Source organism: Hakea prostrata, chromosome 5 (genome assembly GCF_041222555.1).
Source record: "Hakea prostrata isolate BN-2017 chromosome 5, UWA_Hpros_2, whole genome shotgun sequence".
Classification (NCBI taxonomy): Eukaryota; Viridiplantae; Streptophyta; class Magnoliopsida; order Proteales; family Proteaceae; genus Hakea; species Hakea prostrata.
Window position 1 is genome coordinate 52,909,337 of NC_142604.1, and position 20,771 is coordinate 52,930,107.

The 20,771-nt window shown below is 36.9% G+C and overlaps 1 protein-coding gene across 3 annotated transcripts in view; it reads right to left on the bottom strand.

Annotated features, from left to right (window-relative positions):
* Positions 1–1,418: 1,418 nt before the first annotated feature.
* RECQ4A (DNA helicase (RECQl4A)) overlaps positions 1,419–20,771 on the bottom strand; it is a 30,421-nt gene continuing 11,068 nt past the window's right edge. For all 3 annotated transcript variants that reach the window (XM_089154625.1, XM_089154624.1, XM_089154623.1), the window contains exons 10-26: positions 19,978–20,064; positions 19,539–19,666; positions 11,776–11,896; positions 11,538–11,689; positions 11,303–11,438; positions 8,371–8,494; positions 8,205–8,275; positions 7,949–8,017; positions 7,701–7,829; positions 7,465–7,623; positions 7,281–7,361; positions 7,029–7,190; positions 6,783–6,838; positions 2,923–3,049; positions 2,718–2,812; positions 2,545–2,622; positions 1,419–2,434 (exon numbers count right to left, since the gene is read on the bottom strand). In XM_089154625.1, coding sequence (XP_089010751.1) covers positions 1,978–2,434; positions 2,545–2,622; positions 2,718–2,812; positions 2,923–3,049; positions 6,783–6,838; positions 7,029–7,190; positions 7,281–7,361; positions 7,465–7,623; positions 7,701–7,829; positions 7,949–8,017; positions 8,205–8,275; positions 8,371–8,494; positions 11,303–11,438; positions 11,538–11,689; positions 11,776–11,896; positions 19,539–19,666; positions 19,978–20,064 — 2,232 coding nt within the window. In that variant the 3' untranslated portion in view covers positions 1,419–1,977. The remainder of the gene's footprint in view (positions 2,435–2,544; positions 2,623–2,717; positions 2,813–2,922; positions 3,050–6,782; positions 6,839–7,028; positions 7,191–7,280; positions 7,362–7,464; positions 7,624–7,700; positions 7,830–7,948; positions 8,018–8,204; positions 8,276–8,370; positions 8,495–11,302; positions 11,439–11,537; positions 11,690–11,775; positions 11,897–19,538; positions 19,667–19,977; positions 20,065–20,771) is intronic.

Genomic DNA, 20,771 nt, shown 5'->3' on the forward strand with positions numbered 1-20,771 from the left:
TTAGAAAAATTCATCTCATGTGGCATTTTTCTGTCTTTAAACTACTATTTTGGCTTATTATCAAAACAACAACAACAAAAAAAAAAACCCCAAACCCCAACACACAAAACACCCCCCCCCCAAACTCCAAAAAAACAAATTTCATTTTAAAAAAAAAAAAAAAAAAAACAATTTTCATTTTCTTATTTTTGGTAGGGAATCGGTGGTTAGTGTGTTGGGTGTGTGGTTCTCAAACATTTTCAGAATATGGCCACCGTTTTTGATAAATCCCAATTCAAGAAAGGCCTGTCTCATAATGAAAATGCATACAGATCATAAAAAGGAATCATGTGTTAATATAAAAAAGAAAATTTTTAATGTCATACCCTGAGTTACCTTCTAAAATTAATGTCACCCCATTTGTATTCACTCTTCTTTCATTCTTCCATGTTTTAAATATTTTTTATTCTCCTGCAAATATTCTTTTTGTTTTCATCTCTTTCTCCAACTTTTTTTATATGAAGAAAATGGTATAAGAAATATTCAAAAATGCCTCACATTTTGATCGTTGATGTCATCAAAATGGTATACTGCTAAGAGGTGGTTAGAAGTGTATTTGTCAAAGGCATCTTAAACATTTTTGGGTTTCAGATCTTGTCTATCTTACACTTGGGACTGTATCTCTACATTCTATCTTCTTCAGGTAAAACCAATTTGTTGCTTAAACCATATAAAATCCTATTATTGTGCAGTTCTAGCTTCTTTCAAGCGTTTTCTGGTGTTTTCTAACTCATAACACTAACATTCCGAGTTTGGAGAACATTTGAAAACCCAATTCTTCTCTATTTTCTTGCTTTATACTGGATAGTAGAAACAGAATCTATTGTTAAAATGAAAATCAAGCATAGCCATGATTGTATCATATAAAGTTATAAAGATTATCTCCCCTAAGCAACCGAACTAGGGACAAAGTATATTGCAGTCTTGACTCTTGACTGGTAAACATACTCATAATTCCACATGACCAAGCTCTCTATTATGTAAATCCAGCCCAGGATGGCTTTCAAGAGATCCCCCAGATCATTTAAACATACCCAGATTAGAGAACCGTTTAATTTTAGCTAAGGCTTTGAAACAGATGCAGTCGTTGATTGTGTCACCCAGATTGCTAGGATCCCAGTGCTCTTTATAGACCTTTGCACAAAGGCCTCCAACATTCCTTTGTAGTTACTACATTTTTATGCCTATCGATGCATGATGTTGTCATTATAAACAGTTCATCAGAAAAATAACACTGAATAGGCCGAAAGCTCTCTTATGGATGGAAAACAACAGATATTTCTTCTTCTTTTTGGTAGACTATGAAACAACAGTTGAATAAAAGAGTAGAGTCATATATTTACCCTAACTCGGCTGCATATCATGCAAGTTTCAAAGAGTAGGGTACACACTGGTCGTTTAATTGGCCTTGGCTGAGTTTAATCTGCACTGGGTTTCTTAGTTTTGGGCATATTTTGGCTGATTCCTGACTGATCAAAACCAATCCCAGTTCAGACTGTTCTTTTGAACCCTGGTATTAACATATGTTCACCAAAAGAGAAGAAAAAGAAAGATGGATGGGGGTAGGAGAGATGCTGACCTCAATCATGCCAAGCCACCTTAATTTTCTTAAATCAAGAGAGTCAGGGTGAGTTTCCCGAACACCAAAAGTTACACCTGCAGACTTGTAAATAGTCAGGCCTAGGAAACCAGTACCCGTACATGCTACTTGATAAATATTTGCTGAAATACAAAACTAAGGTCTTGGGATCAGATTAGCAGGTACGACTTGGTCCACGGCAAATCTTCGGCCAACATTTCAGAGTCAGACTGGTATCAGTACACTTGACATTGGTTGATCAGCCAATCTGATCTTGATTCCTAATGCTTGGAGTCCTCTGCAAGATTGATTGTCAGCATACCCTTGACATCCCACACATCGTTACTGAATTATGATAGTCAAGTCTCACCATCAAAGGCATACTCCTGAAACAACTTGCGACCTTCAGGTTGAACTTTGTCCTTGGGAGTTGACCATGATGGTAAAACCCTGCCTCCAGCATTCTTTTGAACTCTCAAGTTGGAATCTACATTATCCTCATCAGATTTGGAATCGAATAAATCCACCAGATCATCATCTAATTGTTCATCATAGTTTGGCACTTCTGAATTATTATGCTGATCATTTTTCTTCACTCGCCCCTTTGTTGCCCTCTTCTTTGGTAGGACAGTAGTTTCCGTAAAGTCTTCATCCTCCACTGTGTCTGAAAAAGGAATCTTGGTGGTGTCTCTTCTCCTCTTGACTGTCCCAATACTATCATTACTGCTGCTACTATTTTTTTCCACATTGTAGTGATCATTAATGGTTGATTCGATGACTTCCAACAACCGGTCTCCATACTTACTTATCTTCCCCCTAAATCAAATCCTCATGTTCAATATAAAACCAATAGAGATCTTATAATAATAACACACATACCAATAGTAAAGAAAAAGTTGCTAAACATCAAAGCAGCCAAATCTTACTTTCCAATGCCATTAATCTCAAGTAGTTGTTCCTTTGTCCGGGGAACCCTCTTGCTGATCTGCTGCAATGTGGCATTTCTTATTTGAAGAAAGAATGACGACAAGTCAGCTCTCATTGTCAGTATCAATAAAGAAAACTAGAGAAAAGGGATAAATAAACTAAATGAACTTACTGAAATATGTGGTATGCGAAGACCCCCTCACCAGCTTCCTTCAAAAGAGTACTTCGAAGCATTCGCAAAGAAGAATAAAGTTTTGCTGAAAGATCCTGATATTGAATGCAAACAATCAGTTTTACCAGTTAATGTTAGTAATAAAATATCAAGTAAGACGGAAATCCCAGGAAGGAGAAACTATAAGCTGGTCAATTAATACTACCAAATCCACATTTTGAGGTTGGCCAGGAGTTTCACTTTGTTCAGGGCTTGTCTTTCCTGATAACAACCCTTTTGCTGGTGTCACTCCAGATTTGCTCATCTTAGCTCCTTTTGTGGAGGCCGGGAATCTGCAAATAGATCAGATGTTACCACCACAATATATAGGTACAAGGCAGGAAAAAACAAAATGGATACTTAAACACTAATGATGATCACCCAAAAAAGGGCAAACGGTCTTGTTCACAGCCATGTTTGTATGAGATCATGCCCATCCAATGGTTGAAGGCATGACTTTGTATTTGCATGGTTGAACATAAAATTAAGTCCACAGTATCAATAGTATAATATGATACTACTATTATTACAGTAATAATAACAATAACAATAACAATAGCAATAGCAATAAAAAAACAACCACCACTACGACAACCACAACTGGCCTTGTTATCTGATCCAATAGTATAGTATCAGCTATTAGATCATAAAGTTCGATCCAATTTGGATGCTACCTGAATTTCCATGTTAATTGAGTGTTTCTTTGGAATAGCTTCCACTGCCTGTCCAAAGAAACACTAGATGTTTGGCCTTGTTATTGCTCCCTAAGGTTAAATTGATGTCTCCTTTCAAGCTGAGCCCTTACTTTTACCACATGAAATATGCTTAACAAAACAGAAGCAAAGAAGTTCATTGGATTAAGAAGATTAAAAATTAAATCACACTAATTGTTCTAAGGGTAATTTAATAATTTTTGTGTGCACCCCTGAAGGTTTACTGAAATTTAAAAGAAAAAGTACCTCAGTATTGGATATTTTGCAAATGCACCCCATGAGGTTCTAAAAACATTACAAAAGACTGATGCCGTCAACTTGAGACATCAATTGCAAATGGTAAGTGATTTTGAATCCTTTTATGACCATTATAGAGAGCCACCAATGCCCTATTCTACTTTCTCCTCCTTTCACCTGCATCTACAACCCCTCCCTGGTACACTGCTACTGTCGCCAACACCTCCTATTGCACATAATCAGAGAACTGTCGAGAGCTCTTTTTCCATTTATGAGATGAGATGAGATGATATGCTTAAAACACAGGGTCTCAAGGCTAGACTCTCAAGTTGTAACTATGATGGTTGGATCATCATTTGAACTTTTGTAATTTGAACTATGAACACGTCTAATGTATTAGACTTGCATGAATTTTGGACATTGAGTGTTAATGTACTATATGATGTGTACAATGTGCAATTTTAATGTTTCATACATGGAACAAAATTTGGTCGAAATGTGCGAAATTTCAACCGCATTTTGGAAAATGGGAAACGAAACTCATGAGTACCGAAAAAAAGTCCTCAGTTTCAATTGAAACTGTCGAAATTTCGTCAAAACTTGTCGAAACCTCGAAACTTGGTTCAACCCAGTTGGACCAGCTGGTTCATGAGAAAAAAAATTCCCAAATTTCGTGGAAAACTTGGGAAATTTAGTGGAAACTTGGGAAATTTCGTGGAAACCTGGGAAATTTCGTAGAAACTTGGGACGTTTTCCTGTAAATTTTGTAGCTTTCCCAAATTTTCAATTTTTTTTTGTTTATTTCATGTTTCCCCAAATACCACAACAAATAGCCCCCCATCAGAACTTCCCTATCCAAAGTGCGTATTCCCTCAAGCTAGTTATCTTAAGCATGTTGATTACCAGACTCATAAAGTTACAATTTTCGATTACCTTGACAACCATAGGCATAAATGTCATGGGATGTCTATGTTCGTTGGTTGGAGGAGAAGATGTTACAGGCATAGTACTACTCAGCTCACAGGATGAATCCACTCTTGGCACTCCTCTTAGCACTAAGTTGTATTTTCCTTTTATTGTCAACTATTTTGAAGTTATAAATTATATGTTGAATGTTATGTGCTTAAGCAGTTAAGTTTATAATGTACTTTTCGAACAACTCTACATTGATGTTATGTACATTGAATGACATATCTACATTGATTTTTTTAGCAAAATACAACCAATGTGTTCTTTATACTCTAATTAGCTTAAATATAGAATCCCACCCTAAAATACTCTCTAAAACCTATCGAAACTTGTACGGAAAAGTCCTTGGTTTCCTCGAAATTTACCAAGTTTCCACCTAAGTTTCCCATTTTCACCCGGTTGAAACTTGAGTTTCCCTCGAATTTTTTACCATGGTTTCACGTTAGCATAGTGGTTTCCCACTTGGGGTCCCAAGTGGAACTCACATTTACATTTTTTTCATAAATGTGAGGTCCCTAGTGCATTCAAAAGGGCTGAAATAGGCTAGATAGCAAGTGTCAACCCAAATGACCCATAATGCCACTTGAATTGCAGCCTCGAGCTGGGGAGAAAATTCCTTCAACTCAACGACATCTTGCCAAGATCGCAAGCCATCTCTCTTTTCTAATTTGACGAGATGGGCCTTGAGATTGAGATGTTGAACCTTTCCTGCAGCAGTACTTCTGTCCTTGTCTGCTCATCTGACCTCCCACAAGAAAAGAAAAAAAATTCACCAGTTCTTGATCCACCTAAAATCTCTAGAAATCAATCCCATTCCCCTGACCTGCAATCATCCACAACCGACAACCTAAGCTTAACTTATGGCAAAACTCGATCGTGTAGCTAAATGGAGAACTTTGCTATAATTTCAACTTTTGACAACTGTTAATTGCTAAGACATTTCATATATCAAGGACAGTTTCTTGTTCAGTAAATGGATTAGAGAGAGAGAACAAAATGAACACTGAAAAGAATGGGTTTCCTAGCACTTTGCTTACTCCTATTTAACTGAAAACTTGCATTACCTCTCACAACCATAGTAGTCAAGGTGATAGAGGACAACAAAAACCAAGGTGATACCAACCAAGGCGCCAAAGCGTTGCCTAGGTAACAAGGTGAGAACTTCTCCCTCCTTAATGTTGTCCTTAATTTCTAGGTTCAAAGCTTATTTTTTGTCATATACTCACATCTAAAAGGTAAGATTTTATTCCCTCCTTCATCATCCTCTTTAATTCAGTTAAAATCTTGCAAAATTTTCTCTAATTGCTGCTCTATTTTCTATGATTTTCTTGTTTATAAGTTTCCAAGCAGAACCAGGAGGTTCCAGGCAAAAGCAGCATTGGCAGTGGTTGCAGATTCAAGGAACCACTAAGCTTCTAGAGATTTTTTCTGCTTTAGTGAATTGAGGAAGATGATGGGAATATCCACTGTCTGTTCACTTTTTTTAATTAATAAGATTTTCTATTTGAATTTCATTTGTGTTTAGCCTGAAGGAGTTTGGTAAAAAAATAACTTTCATTCTGGCTTTTTTTTTTGGTCTCAGGTTAACAGCATTTTTGTCAGCATTTTGAAACCTCAGGAGGTGCATTTTCCCTTTTCCATTACGAGGGTACTTGTATTTCAGAAAACCTTCGGGAGCGACAAGATTAACTTTTAGGGAATTGAAATGTATGAATATTTTAATGGAGTGAATAATTATCTGAAAGTGTAAGATGCTGCGTATTGTTTTGTTTCTTCCTCTGTATCTGTTCCATTTCCTTTTTCTTTTACATGCAGCTATATATCTCCCCTTTCTAATAAGCATTAGAATTTGCTTTCAAAATCAACCAGTTTACCGAAGAATCTTGCTTGTGGATGTATTTACCCCCCCCCCTAATGTGGATAACATCACAACTCAAGCAATGCAGTACTTACTGGGGACAGATTTAGGGAAAGGTTCTTATAAATATAGAAAAAGTAGGGGTGAAAGATGAGCAAAAATAGTGTTGAAGCATCCCTTCTACCAATTAATAAGCACAAAGAATGACGAGGATTTTGAAGGGAAAAGGAACAAAGATATATTACCCACCTCAAGATAATCTTCCGTGCACCCAAGCAGAGATCATTTGCCTTTGACTCATTTACCTAAGGATCAGAAGTATTGAAAAATAAACACTATGAATACAAACATATGGTGAGAGCAATCTTCCATTCATTTGATAAATTAAAAGATATTAAATTAACAGTATAATAGATTCATCTCCCCCCCCCCCCCAAAAAAATATATATATATATATATATATATATAATAGAGTAAAAAAAGCAGTTTTTATACCTTTAATACTGATGACAGAGATCCATAAAGATCACTCTTCTTAACATCTTCCACAAGCAATTCCTCAATAACAAGATGGCGCAGTACTCGGGAGGCATCTCCCTTTGGTAAATGTTTACCAGCTCCATGAAGGCTCAAAGTATCATGCCTGTACTTCTTAACCTAAATTTTACAAGAACCAATATTTAAAGGACATTACTTTATGGAAAACAAATCAATAAAAGAACACAAAAACATAGACCATAAACATACATTTTGGCTCATGGAACCCCGGTAGACTTCCAGTATATGAGCTGATGAGTGCTGCTGACCAGTGGACTTCACCAATTCAAGCTACAAAATACAGCACAGAAATAATAGGACAGGTCAAATCAGTGACAGGAAGTTTCCCAAAAATAAACACATGCAACCAAAATAATAAGAAAATTATTCGAACCAGTTGCCTTGCTATGTCAGTGACATCCTTCTCAATACAACTAATAGTCTTGGAACAATTATCACAAGTCTTTTCACAGTTTACAGGATCAAATTTCTCTCCAAAATGAACAAGTTGTAGGAAGCGTCGACAATCAATATCGTCTTCACAATAACCGACCTGTAAGTTTAGGTCAAGTAAATCATCTAAAACCAATAAGAGGCAAAATAATAAAAAGAAAAGCCGAAAGTAAGTACCATACGCAGAAGATTCTCAATATTTGTTTCTAGTATCCTCCCTGAATTCACCACAGAGGTATGCCTTGATCCTAATGCTAACGGGCTTTGCTCTATCACTCCTTGGCTAATCATATGCTTAATTCGGATCTGTACAAAACCAAACAAAATTTGAGAGGAACCTATCTTTTCATAACCACCTACAACATAAAAATGGACCCCAGAATTGAATCCAGATGCTAAATTAGTTAAGATGGTAGATAACTTACATAGTCACTATAGCTGTAATACAACAGACAAGAAGAACGCTGACCATCTCTACCAGCACGACCACACTCCTGTAAAATAGGAACCAAGCATTAATCTCCAAAGAAGGAGAAAAAAAAAAGGACGAGAAGAAGAAGAGTTTGTGTGTGTGTGAGAGAGAGTAATTAATGGCTTTTAAGAACAGTCCACTCCCTAACTTGTTGATTTTTAAGATATCCACCTATATTCAAAGCATAAGTAGTGTTTCCACAAATTTACCTGATGGTAACCTTCAATAGATTTTGGAAGCGAATGATGAATGACAAACCTGACATCAGGTTTGTTGATACCTGTAAACCCAAGGTCAGCACAGTGAATTACAGCAATAAATGACAGCCAGAAGAAAAAGAAGGGGGGAGGAATAAAAAATGGCAATGAATGATACCCATCCCAAAAGCAACCGTAGCACAGATTATATTAATCTCATCTTTGCTCCACTGCTTTTGAACAAAAGCTCGCTGATGAGGATCCAGGCTACCATGGTAAAATGCTGCTTTGTGGCCACATTCCTGAGAAAAATAAAAATCATATTAGTGCTAAATAAAGGACCATAAATTCAACATTGATGATGTACAAGTTTAACATTATCTCAATACGACCGTAATGACAAATTCGAAGAATCTGCACTCAACAGTAAACTATTTACTGCCTGTTAATCATCACTTATGGCCAATTCAATTTTAATTTGAGACAAAAAAGGGGATTTACAATCTGACAATGGACTAAAAAAAAAAAAAATTAAAAAAAAACCTCCTTTGTGGTTATTGAATTTTGTGGAGTACTAGATATGATGCTGATTTCAAATGCCGTAGGTTTCATTGGAGCGTGCCTCGTAATGGTGCCTTATGTAATTATTCGTTACTCTTACTAACTAATGGTGAATAACTTCTTTGCCTACACTTGGGTTAGTGCATAAGCGCTAACATTCAAGAGTTGCAGAGGACAATTTTCAGGAAAATATGCCTCATTGCTTATGCTTATTTCAGTTCTGGGTATACATTCTTCTTTTTCATAAGGTTCCCTTTCCCGTTCTTTTTCCTTTATTCCTTCTTATGTCTCCCCTTTTTTCAACAAAACTGGTCTGGAACCTATACATAAAAAACAACCTGCTTTGTATGCACCTAAGGAACGCCATTGCTTTGACAACACACAGGTTCTTGAACCTACCCAGATCAGAGTTTCAGTTTTTTTTTTTTCAAAAAAGAAGGGGAAAAAAAAAATTGGTTTGATCAACCCACCAGGCTCAATGCATTGGATTACCATGCTTTCATACTGCAGTGATGTTGACCCCAAAAAAAAAAAATTTACTGCAGTGATAGAAGAGAAGAAAACAAAAAAAAGATTATAAGTCAGTTGACATCCCAGTGATGCATTCCCCTTGAATTAACCTTTTTAGGCTTACCAGGTTCTATTGGTTAACTGCAAACCCTCTTCCTCTACTCCACAACACCCCCTGATATAACCAGGATTGGCTACCACATGGACCTTCATATTTTAGGCCCAAATTCAGCCCACAATCATCCGACACCAAGAATAGGTCGAATTAACCTAGAGGTATTTTAGTCATTTTTTCACCTCCTTTGGGCTCCAAAATGCTTTAGAAGGATTCAAAATAATTTTAGGAGTAACAATCTAGACATTGTTTTTCATTTGGTCAGTAGTTAGAGTCCCAGTTAGAGAAGGAATCCCCCTCGTTGTACTCCACTTTCTACAAGGAGTCTAGATCTACTTATTATTTTGAGTTTGAGTCCTTGGTTAATAAGTTATTGAAGAGTTTTGTCTGAGTAGGAGCCTCAATTGGAATCCAATTTTCAAGTAGGATCCATCTAGAAGTTGGTTGTTTATTTTGAAAGTTGTATCTGCTTAGGAACTATTACTCTAGAGTCCTTTTAGAAAGTTAAGTCTAGGGAATTCAAATCCAAATTAGATTCTCTTAAGTTGAGTCCAAGTAGGTTTCCTGAGTTCAAGTTGGTTTTCTTTACAGAGTCCTAGTTTATTCTCCTCCAATGTAACAAATCAGTTCTTAATGAATAGAAAAAGAAGAGCATTGAAAGAAGACTTGGAGTGGTGGGAGAGAGCCCATGACCTGGCTTTTTAAAGTTTTCTTATTTTCCACAATTTCAGATTATCTTCATCTTCTCCAAATCTTGTGGCAGCCATTGAAGACCTTCTATTCAGTGATCATCCACAACAGCCCCTTGCCTGATCAATTAAGTTCAATCCCCAACCCCAAAACCCTAAAATCATATCCCTAATTCCCAAATCACCCTCTTTTCTATTTTTCTACAATTTTTTTGACTTTTTCTAAGACCCAAAACTCAAAGTCAGATCTATGACAATCTAACTATTAGATTTGTTCTGAACTTTGGGAGCATCATTCGCCTAACCATAGTGACCTTCCCTCCTAATTTCAGCCCAATCAGACCAAACCCTATTCTAACCAAGAGTCCTTAACCAATTTGAAACCTACTTTTTGAACCCTACACTTAAGGAATTAATTCTGAAATAACAGACCAACAAAACAGAATTAATTCTCTCAATTTCCAGCACTAAGTCAACCTAACCTAACCCTCCTGAAATTCCTTAAACCCTAGTTGAGGAATAATGCAGCAATTAAAATTCTGTCAAAACAGAACTTTCTTCTTCTAATTCCAACCCCAATACAGCTTAGCGAAGTCTCAATATTCTTCTCAATCTTACCTTACTCAAACCCTGGACCCCCCCCCAACCCTAGCCGCAGGAGTTGGAAGCCAAATTCCCCTATCCACAGGGCCTAATTGAATCTTATGAGCGGCTCTCCACCTGCAATTTGTCCTAAACAGCAGATTAGAGCCATAGGTTATTGCTGGTCAACTTAAAGAGGATCCTGAAGACTGACCCACCCTGGGTTACATCACCCTCCCCCCTGAAAAACATTGTCTAAAAGGAAGAGTTTACTTAAAATAGAAAACATTGCATGCAGATTTTAGAGTGAAATTTGATTCTGATTCAGAATGATCTACTTGATGTGAACACCACATCGTCATAGACTTTATGTAGTAAGAGTATTAAATGAACTAGTTTGTTAACTAGTTGCCTTATGTCGTAGTTTCAAGTTTTACCCTTTATCCCTAGGGAGGTATACTTTCACCATTATTTTTCTCTTCTGAACTTCTACTCTTATCTCTCATTTTGTGCTTTTTCATGTTTTCTTTCTCTGTTGCACCCTTTAAATTCTAGCTCGTTCCGCATTGTAATTCCCTCACCCCCACCAGCCCCAAAAAAAAAATTATAGTATTCTCTTTAGAATAATAAAATGCCTTTCATCAGAGAAAAACCTGCAACTTCTCAGCAACTTTCTCACAATCCATTCTCGAAAGACAATATATGATACCACATTCATCAAAATGATTTTCTTTAATAAATTTGTCGATGTCATCCAAACACTTTTTTGTCTTGGGAATTACAGAGTACCTGCAGTTTTGGGAGGGTTGGGGAAGGAGGGTTGAATCAGCAACCAAAATATTGAATAATATAAAGTATGAAGCCAAAATAAACTCATTTCATACTTACGACAAATTCGGGCGATTGAAACTTTGTCGAAATACAACGCAATCAACAAGACCTAGAGCTTGCACAACGTCTTCTTTTACACTTGCTGTTGCTGTAGCAGTTAAAGCCAACACAGGTGTTTTTGGAAACCGCCTTTTCAAGATACCAAGACTCTGAAAAATATAAAAATTAAAAGTCAAACATCATGTAAATACTCAGAAAGAAAGGGGGACACAGAAAAGGAGTAGAAATCTATAACCTGATAATCTGGTCTAAAATCATGTCCCCATTGGCTTACGCAATGAGCCTCATCAATAACAATCCTAGCAAGTGATTCACGAGCGTGTAAACTCTCTAATTGTCTCAAAAGAACGTCGCTTCTGCATGCCAAGATATATTACTTAAATTCCAGACGAAAGAACATCAGTCTATGACTTTCCTCATAGCATAAAATGAAATTCCAAAAATAAAAAAAAGTAGCTTCAATCTGTGAAAGTCTAATACATTATTTTATAACCTGTCATATATCCATGCAGTTGATTTGATGGTCAGCCCAAGAGTAATTTGATTTATATTTAATATATGTGCAGTATCACAATCATGGTTGTTGAGCGTCCACCTAGGCACCTAGGCCCATTTTTGGGTCAAGGCGACTCGGTGTTGCCTTGTCTCCTTGCTTGGTGTTGTCTTGGTTTTTGTTGCCCTCTATCACCTTGCCTCACCTTGTCGTCTTGACAACCATGATAACAGTATGCATGGAAAAGTCACAGGTGATGCCTCAGATCATGCATGCCTTCTCTAAGTCAAATGTTTGATCCCATTAACTAATTTTCAATCGTCCCAGTTCCCTTTCTTGCAGCTAAAAAAGAGAATATAATAGGACAAGAAAGAGAAGAAAAGAAAAAATCGGGGAGAAGGGGTTGATATTGGCCATAATCATTGCCCAGCTAGGCAGCAACTACATACGGCCATAATGTAAACCCTAAAAGCAATGCCATACAAAGAGAGACCGAGGGGGAGATAGGAACCGAGCTTGGCTGGATTGGTTTCCTCCATGACCCAACAACTTACCAGAAAGCCTCTGCTGTTTATCCATTCCAGCTCCAGATTATTTTCCAGCATTAATTTCCCTCCTGTCTACCTGTCAAACCATGTCATGTGACTCACATCCACATCTTTTTTTAAACTCAGATATCCTGAAATTATTGGCCAAATTATCTTTTATCCCAGAAAATAAGAGAACCTTCTTTCCAACTTCAGCAGACAAAGCATGATCAATAAGTAGCAGCAGCTCCTCCACTTTCACAATAACATCCACTATCGCAGTAAAATAATGATGTTAAATGGATCCTTGAATACTATGAATCCTTTTCACTCTTGTTTATTTATCCATATCTCTAGCACAATCTAGATAGACTCTATGAATGCTTTGATACCGAGGCTTGCAGCTTGATGGTGTTCCCTTCTACTAAATTTACCACATCTTATGTACTCTAGTAGTAATAGGTGGCTCATATAAAAAGAAAAACCTTTTCTATTTGGGAAGGGCCAATTATCAAGGAACCAAAAGCTCAAACGTAGAATTAGCTATAAGGGATAGGGATCTACACATTGCAAATACATAGTAGCATCACAAACTAATCCAATGGGGTAGAAGAGAGGGAGTGCACTCCAGCATGTATACAGAGAGGCCCATATGATTAATAAGGAGAAAGACTCATCATTGTGAGACTCTTCCACATAAAGCGCATTTTGGTCTTTTGGACAGCCCAAGTCAAGTCCAGATTTACTTAGATTGAGAATCTTATTAGAAGTCTAATCCTACTCTTATTTTGTAATTCAAGTCAGCCCATGACAAGTTAAGAAAGATCCTAGTCTAGCCAGGGTTTAAATTAGACGTTTTTGTTTTTGTTTTAAAGAAGAGTACTATACTACTATTAGGAGTTGTGTAATGAAGGCTACAAATACACCCTATTGCTTGTAACCAAATCAGTTATTGATGAATAAACCTATTGCAAAGGAGTTAAAGCCAAGGGAGAGGTGCAGCTGAGGTGCTTAGGGTTTCCAAGTTAGGGGAAACTCTGCAGCAGCTTATGTGATATGTTCTTTTTCGTCAATTCTTCAATCCCCAACCTTCTACAACAAGTGAACACCCCTCCCTTCCCCAGATCCTAATCCCCAGGTTTAAGTTTCAAACACCCAAAGCCTAGACCCTTTTGGCCGAACCCTACGTACTCTTCCACGCCATAGTGTGTAGGACTCTAAATACTCTAGCTACAAGGGACTAAAATCCTAATTCTGTCTGCTATTCATCAAGGAGACAAGGACCCTTGAATTACTAGCCCTCATCTTCAAGGCTACATCATAAGATTTGTGCTCTATTGATAAATCTACGAAATAGAGTTAGCCACAGTGCTTTTATGCTTGAGATAGCTTGATTTAGGAGCGATTTGTCTTATTTTTAGTGAGTGTCCTTACTTAATTGTACTTTAGAGTGTCTTAGCGTTATAAATCTAGTATGGATCTTTAATGTTGTTTTTGTATTTTCTTTAATTAATGGATGAAATTGATCAACCCTAATTTTCTTAGCACTGGAGACAGTAAAGGGTTATATTTAAAAGGTAAACAGTGAACAAATCTTCTGAGTTTGTTACAAAGATGCTGCAGCAATGCTGCAACATAATTTTCCAGGTTTGGGTGATCAAAGCCCACGTGTCACACATCAAATGAGATCACCAAAAGAGGTTAGTTAATTGGATATACCTTTCTATCATTACCTAAAAGATCTCAGCCACTGATTTCAAGAGAAGAAGTTCTAATCCTACAACTCCTATTTACCCTAACACTTAAGGAAAGAAAGGGGGAAGCCAAGACAATGGGGATATCACAAAAGAGGCAAGAAACAAAGAATGCAGAAAAAGGAGACCCGGCCTGGAGGAGGAGCTGCTGGAGGGAGTTGGAGCACTGTGGAAGCATCATCTGGCTCTCCATTTGGTTCTAGTTTTCCTGTCCTCATCTATTCTAGTTGTACTCCATTAATGGATGTAATAGGTTCTTTGTCCTTGAACTTCAATATGAACTAATTTCTTTGTAATGTTGGGATGATAGAGTACTTGATCCTGTGATTTGAGCTTGAATGTTCAGTTTGTTGTTAGCTTGCTATAACTTTGTTGTAGCATAATTGGTTATCAGAGCATTCAACATATGGGTTTTTGATTAATCTCATTTATTGATTGGCAATCTTTGAATGAATGGTGTGGTTTCAATTTGTTGGAAAGTTAATTGGAGCTAGACTGATTTTGAACAATGTGTGATAACTCAATCCTCATGTTGATTAAGCTAATTAGCAAGTGGGATTGGGATATTCACTTGCTTCACATAACCTTCGTTGGAACCTAGGTGTAACTCGTCATCCTTAGTTTAACTCTCGATAGGAATCAAATGGATTTAAATTAGAACGATGAATGCATAAGTAGATCGGAAGATTCTTGTGTATAATTTCATTCCAGATTCTCTGATATATTTTGTTGTATAGCTTTGTTATAGCATTCATAGCCCAAATTTAGGAGAAGAAAATTTGATTCCCAACATCTATACTTGTCTGATTTAGAATATGTTGTTTATTTCACCTGTCTTTCCTTTAATTAGTTTGTCAATTCACATATTGTCATTAAATTTTGCTATGAATTAGCATTGCTTTTTACATTGAGGCTCAAGGATAATTTTATTCATGGGAACGATACTCTACTTACCCTTTATTATTTGATTGTGACATGTGCATTTGTGTAGCATTTTTATATAGCAAACATCTATAAATATCTGAAGCTCCTTATAATAATTGAAGTTCTTTCCAAAATAATCAAACGAGTCAGACCTATCATTCATGTCCAAATAGCCCAAAAAGTCCAAAAGCCTATAAAATCCTCAAAGCACAGGAAAGCATCCTAGAAACTGTTAACCAAAGAAAGTAAATTTAAATAACCAAACAAAGTGGCAACATGCAGTCTATGCTACCCTAGAGTTCTCGTATTCTTAGAGAGACTAGCAACATAGGGGAGTACAGTAGAAGTTGGAGTGCTCATAACCAAACAAGGCAATTTCCTCTCCTAGACCAGGAAGCTAGTTATTTTACTTGATTGTTACAACACCAATCATACAACTATGTTATTTGTGGCCAAAACAAAAAATAACAATAAAATGTTTAGATTAAGACCGTTAGGTATTTTGCTTGGTTTTATTTTCCTTCTCTATTTAGCTTTTTAGTCAGGTTCCTAAACTCATAGGGTAGTACATGGTCATGTAAACCTTGATTTTACATAGAGATATTATAATGGTGTTAGTGCAATAAACAAGCATACAGTTTGCACATTTTGGCTCAAAACTAAACAAGGCGTTAAAGATGGGGCTACCATTAGCTTTGGTTTTTTTTGTTTTCTTTTGACTTTCTTTCTTTTGTTTCATCTTTAGTAGATAGTTACAATCAGTTCATGATTCTTGCCACGCGGATGGATTTTATAATGATATATCTTATGAAAACACATAGATAGCTACAATCAGTTCATGATTCTTGCCACACAGATGGATTTTATAATGATATATCTTATGAAAACACAAGTTAAGGGATAAAAATGTTCTCATATATCATATTTCTAAAGTAAGCACCTTAAAAATTAGTAGCACTAGAAAAGTGGGATTTAATTCTGATAAAGCCCTGGGATCACAATATTATGCTATATTGGGAGAGGAATGATTTGCTGAATATCCAACGAACAACAATGAGGGAAAAAAATCAGATCTAGTCCTAAGAAGGAGGTTGCTGAATAAAGAATGATTTGTAAAATATTGCAGAATATTTATTACTGAATAAGAGAGATTTGGGGACAGGCAGAATATTGTGAATGATTTGCAGAATATTTACTACTGAATAAGAGAGATTTGGGGACAGGCAGAATATTGCAAAATATTTATTACTGAATGAGAGAGATTTGGGGAGATTAAGGTTGATTAGGGGTTATAAATAGGGGTAAATTGTGAGTAGTAGAAAAGGATTATTTATGTGAGTGTTTCGACAGCCGTAGGCTGAGGGGGTGACTTGCACCATTGTAACCAGTTTATCATCGTTCATCGTTATTCTATCAATTAAATAATATCAGTTTTGCATTCGATTCGAGGGTTCTTATCAAATTGGTATCAGAGCACGTTTTGATCCGCATGAAGCAATGGAAACTAGGTTATCTATGTTTTTCGGGGAAGGGGATGTACAGGATTGGCTTCTTGAAGTTTTGTTATTTTGTTGGGAACACCAGATCGATGATGAACATAGATTGGGAGTGGCACTGCAACATTTAGAAGGAGAGGCATTAGCATGGCTTTACCAGAAGAACTGGTCGAACTTCAATTGATCAACCTTCAAGGAAGCCCTGAAATTGGATTTTAGTGTTGAGCAAGCGACTGAAGGAGCGGGAGAAGCAGAAAATACCAGGTTTGAGCAAGTTAATGGCATCACAGTGTATGAACCATCAATAAAGGAACAAATAAAAGCAGCAAAGGCTGAAATCACAAAGAATGCTTTGAAAAATTTCGGAGCCATCCAGACAAGGGGTGACAGTATTGCAAATAGTAACCATGGCAATGAAGCATTGGTAGAGATTTTAAAAGAGGGTGAAAAAGAGGCCAAAGGGAAAATTGCTGCAAATGACGATATGGCAACCAATGTTGCTCATCCGCTGCAAGTCCTTAATTCATATATTGACACGAAACTCAAGGGAGCAGGAGTTGTGCTTTATATGGGTCCATATGTTATTGTTATTCAGCTGAAGTCAGCTCCAATGGCTATTCCTAGTGTACTCTTTAATTCAGCTGAAATTTCCAAGGTTTTTCTTCATTTGGGTTGCTTGGAGTTATGTGGTTATTGGTTCTCAAGGAGGTATGTTGTGCAAAATGTCGAACTAGCATGGTTGTGTGGCAAACATGTAAAGACCAAGCTTCCAATTTTCCATCACCTTGAGGACAACGTGATTTTCGAGGGGCCGGTAGTGATAGAGCCCTGGGATCACAATATTATGCTATATATTGGGAGAGGAATGATTTGTTGAATATCTAGCGAACAACAGTGAGGGAAAGAAATCAGATCTACTCATAAGAAGGAGGTCGTTGAATAAATAATGATTTGTAAAATATTGCAGAATATTTATTACTCAATAAGAGAGATTTGGGGACAGGCAGAATATTGTGAATGATTTGCAGAATATTTACTATTGAATAAGAGAGATTTGGGGACGGACAGAATATTGCAAAATATTTATTACTGAATGAGAGAGATTTGGGGAGATTAAGGTTGATTAGGGGTTATAAATAGGGGTAAGATGTGAGTAGTAGAAAAGGATTATTTATGTGAGTGTTTGGGCAGCCGTAGGCTGAGGGGGTGACTGGCACCATTGTAACCAGTTTATCATTGTTCATCGTTTTTCTATCAATTAAATAATATCAGTTTTGCATTCGATTCGTGGATTCTTATCAAATTCACCCAAAAAAAAGGACTAACCAAACTCTTCGTTGAAAAATAGAAAAGACCAAAATTTCAAATAAATTTGATGGGAGCTTTAAAAAATTATATAGGTGGCTAAACAAGATAAATGAAACTAGCTAATTCAATGATTTTTTAGAAACCTTGAAAAGAAAATGCTGTGGAATCCAATCCATTTTCCGATAGCAAGAAAAGAATATAATTTTCTTAAAACTGTACAGCTAAGCTAAGAAAAACATGATCGGTTGATTTAATAGATTCTAGACATTCCATAAGTGGTGATGAAACCCAAGTGGGAATTAATACCAAATTAGAATCATGGAGAGTAGCTTTGGAATCAAAAGGCTTTAAACTTAGTAGATCGAAGACAGAATATCTAGTTTGTAACTTTAGTCATGATCGGGCAGATGATGAAGTGGTGATACTTGACAATAAAGAGATTCCACAGAGTGATTGTTTTAGATACCTAGGTTCAATAATAAGTAAAAGAGGTGATTTAGAGGATGAGGTTTCCCAAAGAATTAAAATAGGGTGGATGAAGTGGAGAGGTGCGTCCGGGGTCTTATGTGATCGGCGTATTCCATTAAAGCTTAAAGGAAAATTTTATAGGACCGTTGTTCGACCAGCTATGATGTACGGTGCAGAGTGTTGGGCTATTAAAAAGAATCATATAGATAAACTCAGTGTAGCAGAAATGAGGATGCTAAGATGGATGAGTGGCAAAACTAGGATGGATAAGATAAGAAACGATCACATTAGAGTTGGTCTGGGAGTTGCTCCCATAAGTGATAAGCTTAGAGAAAGTCGTTTGAGGTGGCACGGGCACATTCAACGGAGACCTATAAATGCTCCTGTTCGGAGAAGTGATATAATCCATATTGAAGGAACTAGAAGAGCTAGGGGTAGACCTAAGATAACCTTAGGAGAAGTGGTGAGAAAGGATATGTATAGCTTAGGCCTTGTATCTAGCATGGTCTCGAACAGAACTGATTGGAGGGCAAGAATCCATGTAGCCGACCCCATTTAGTTGGGGCAAGGCTTATTGTTGTTGTTGTTGTTGTTGTTGTAGACATTCCATAAGTGTAGTTGTGTAAACACATTTAACTTCTTTGTCTATTTCTTTTAAAATTCTCCATTAATCTTTCCATATCTTTCAAAAAAAAAATTGAATTCAAAACCCCACTACTGACACCACTTTTATGATTACCTATCTTCCAATATTTCTCTTAAACTGTATGAATTTTGCTCAAAAAACTTGTGTCATCTACTGTTTGTTGTCCTCCACTGATAGGATAAAAAGATATTGGCATCAATCCACTAATAAGATCCAACTTACCACCTTTTCTCTCATATACAAATTGAGATATCAACTCATCCAGTTATTGTAGTTTAGGGCACTAGTGCATGAGATAGGAACGCATATTGACCAATAAAGTAAAAGTGCTCAGAAAAACACTATGCTAAGAAAATCTGTGGTCGAAGTACTGCAAACTCACTTGGCAACTTTCTCTGGTGTGACATATAAGAGCTTGTATTTACAACAATCCGAACTTAATTCTCTAAGGATCTCTTGTTGTTCAGACCACTCCAAATTCGCACTTAGGTAAGCAGCAGGAATGTTTGCCTTCACAGTAACATTCAAAGAGATAAGCAAAGATTGTCAATTCAAGCATCGAGATTTACAGAAAAAGCATAACCAGTGCACAAGGCTACCTCCACAGGTCTAGGGAGAGTCATTATGTAGACAGCCTTAACCCCACTTTGATGCATTTGCTTCCTTACCGAAACCAGTAACCACTAGGTCAAAATGGAGCAACCTAACCGTTGCACTAAGGTCCACCTCAATTTAAACATTTGATGGGTTAACATATTGCCAACTTTCTAGAAAAAAAAGTGAGAAGGGGTAGGGGGAGAAGAGAGAGAAAGCCGCAATACCTGAAGCAAATGCATGATCTGGTCTTGGATGAGTGAGACAAGAGGAGAAACTACCAAAGTTATTCCTGGACATATAAGAGCAGGAAGCTGCAAAGCAACATGATTGAGTCCATTAGCAGTAGCATGTAGTACTGTTGAACCTTCTTTTCCTTTTTCTTTTTCTTTTTTCTTCTTTTTTTTGTTTTTCTCTTTCAAGGAGGGGGGTTGGGGAGGGTTTATAGGAGTATGAAGCAAACACTACCCAGTAAGTTTGTGTATGAAAAAAGCACCTAAAATAAAAATGGCCCATAAAAAGGCCATACTCAGTGCACAGGGCTTCCATGTTTAGTAGGGTCTAAGGAGGTCAAATTTATGCAGCCTTACTCCTGTTTCCAGAGAAGCTGTTTACAAGACTTGATCCATGCCCAAGATTTCAGAAAGAAAGCACTTGACCAACATGCCAAGCATGGCATTCAAAAGAAATAGCATACTTTCCAAGTATCACAACTACCTAAATCTGGCAATAAGGTGTTTATTCACTATTTCATTATCCACTTAACAAAGCAGTCATTTGTAAATAGGACATCAAATGTCATACAGGTACAAGAACTGAACATAAAGAAAACCATATTGGCACACTCAAGGTTTCCAGCATTAGGATCAGATCGGGCTTGATTCAAACATCAAATGCCAGCAAGGAACCCAGTAACGTGAGATATTACCATACCAGCAAAAGATTGGACAAAGTAAGGCTGGATTGCCCAGACCAATCTAGGTCCACCCTCAGGATCCTCTTCAAGTGAGTCAGCACTGAA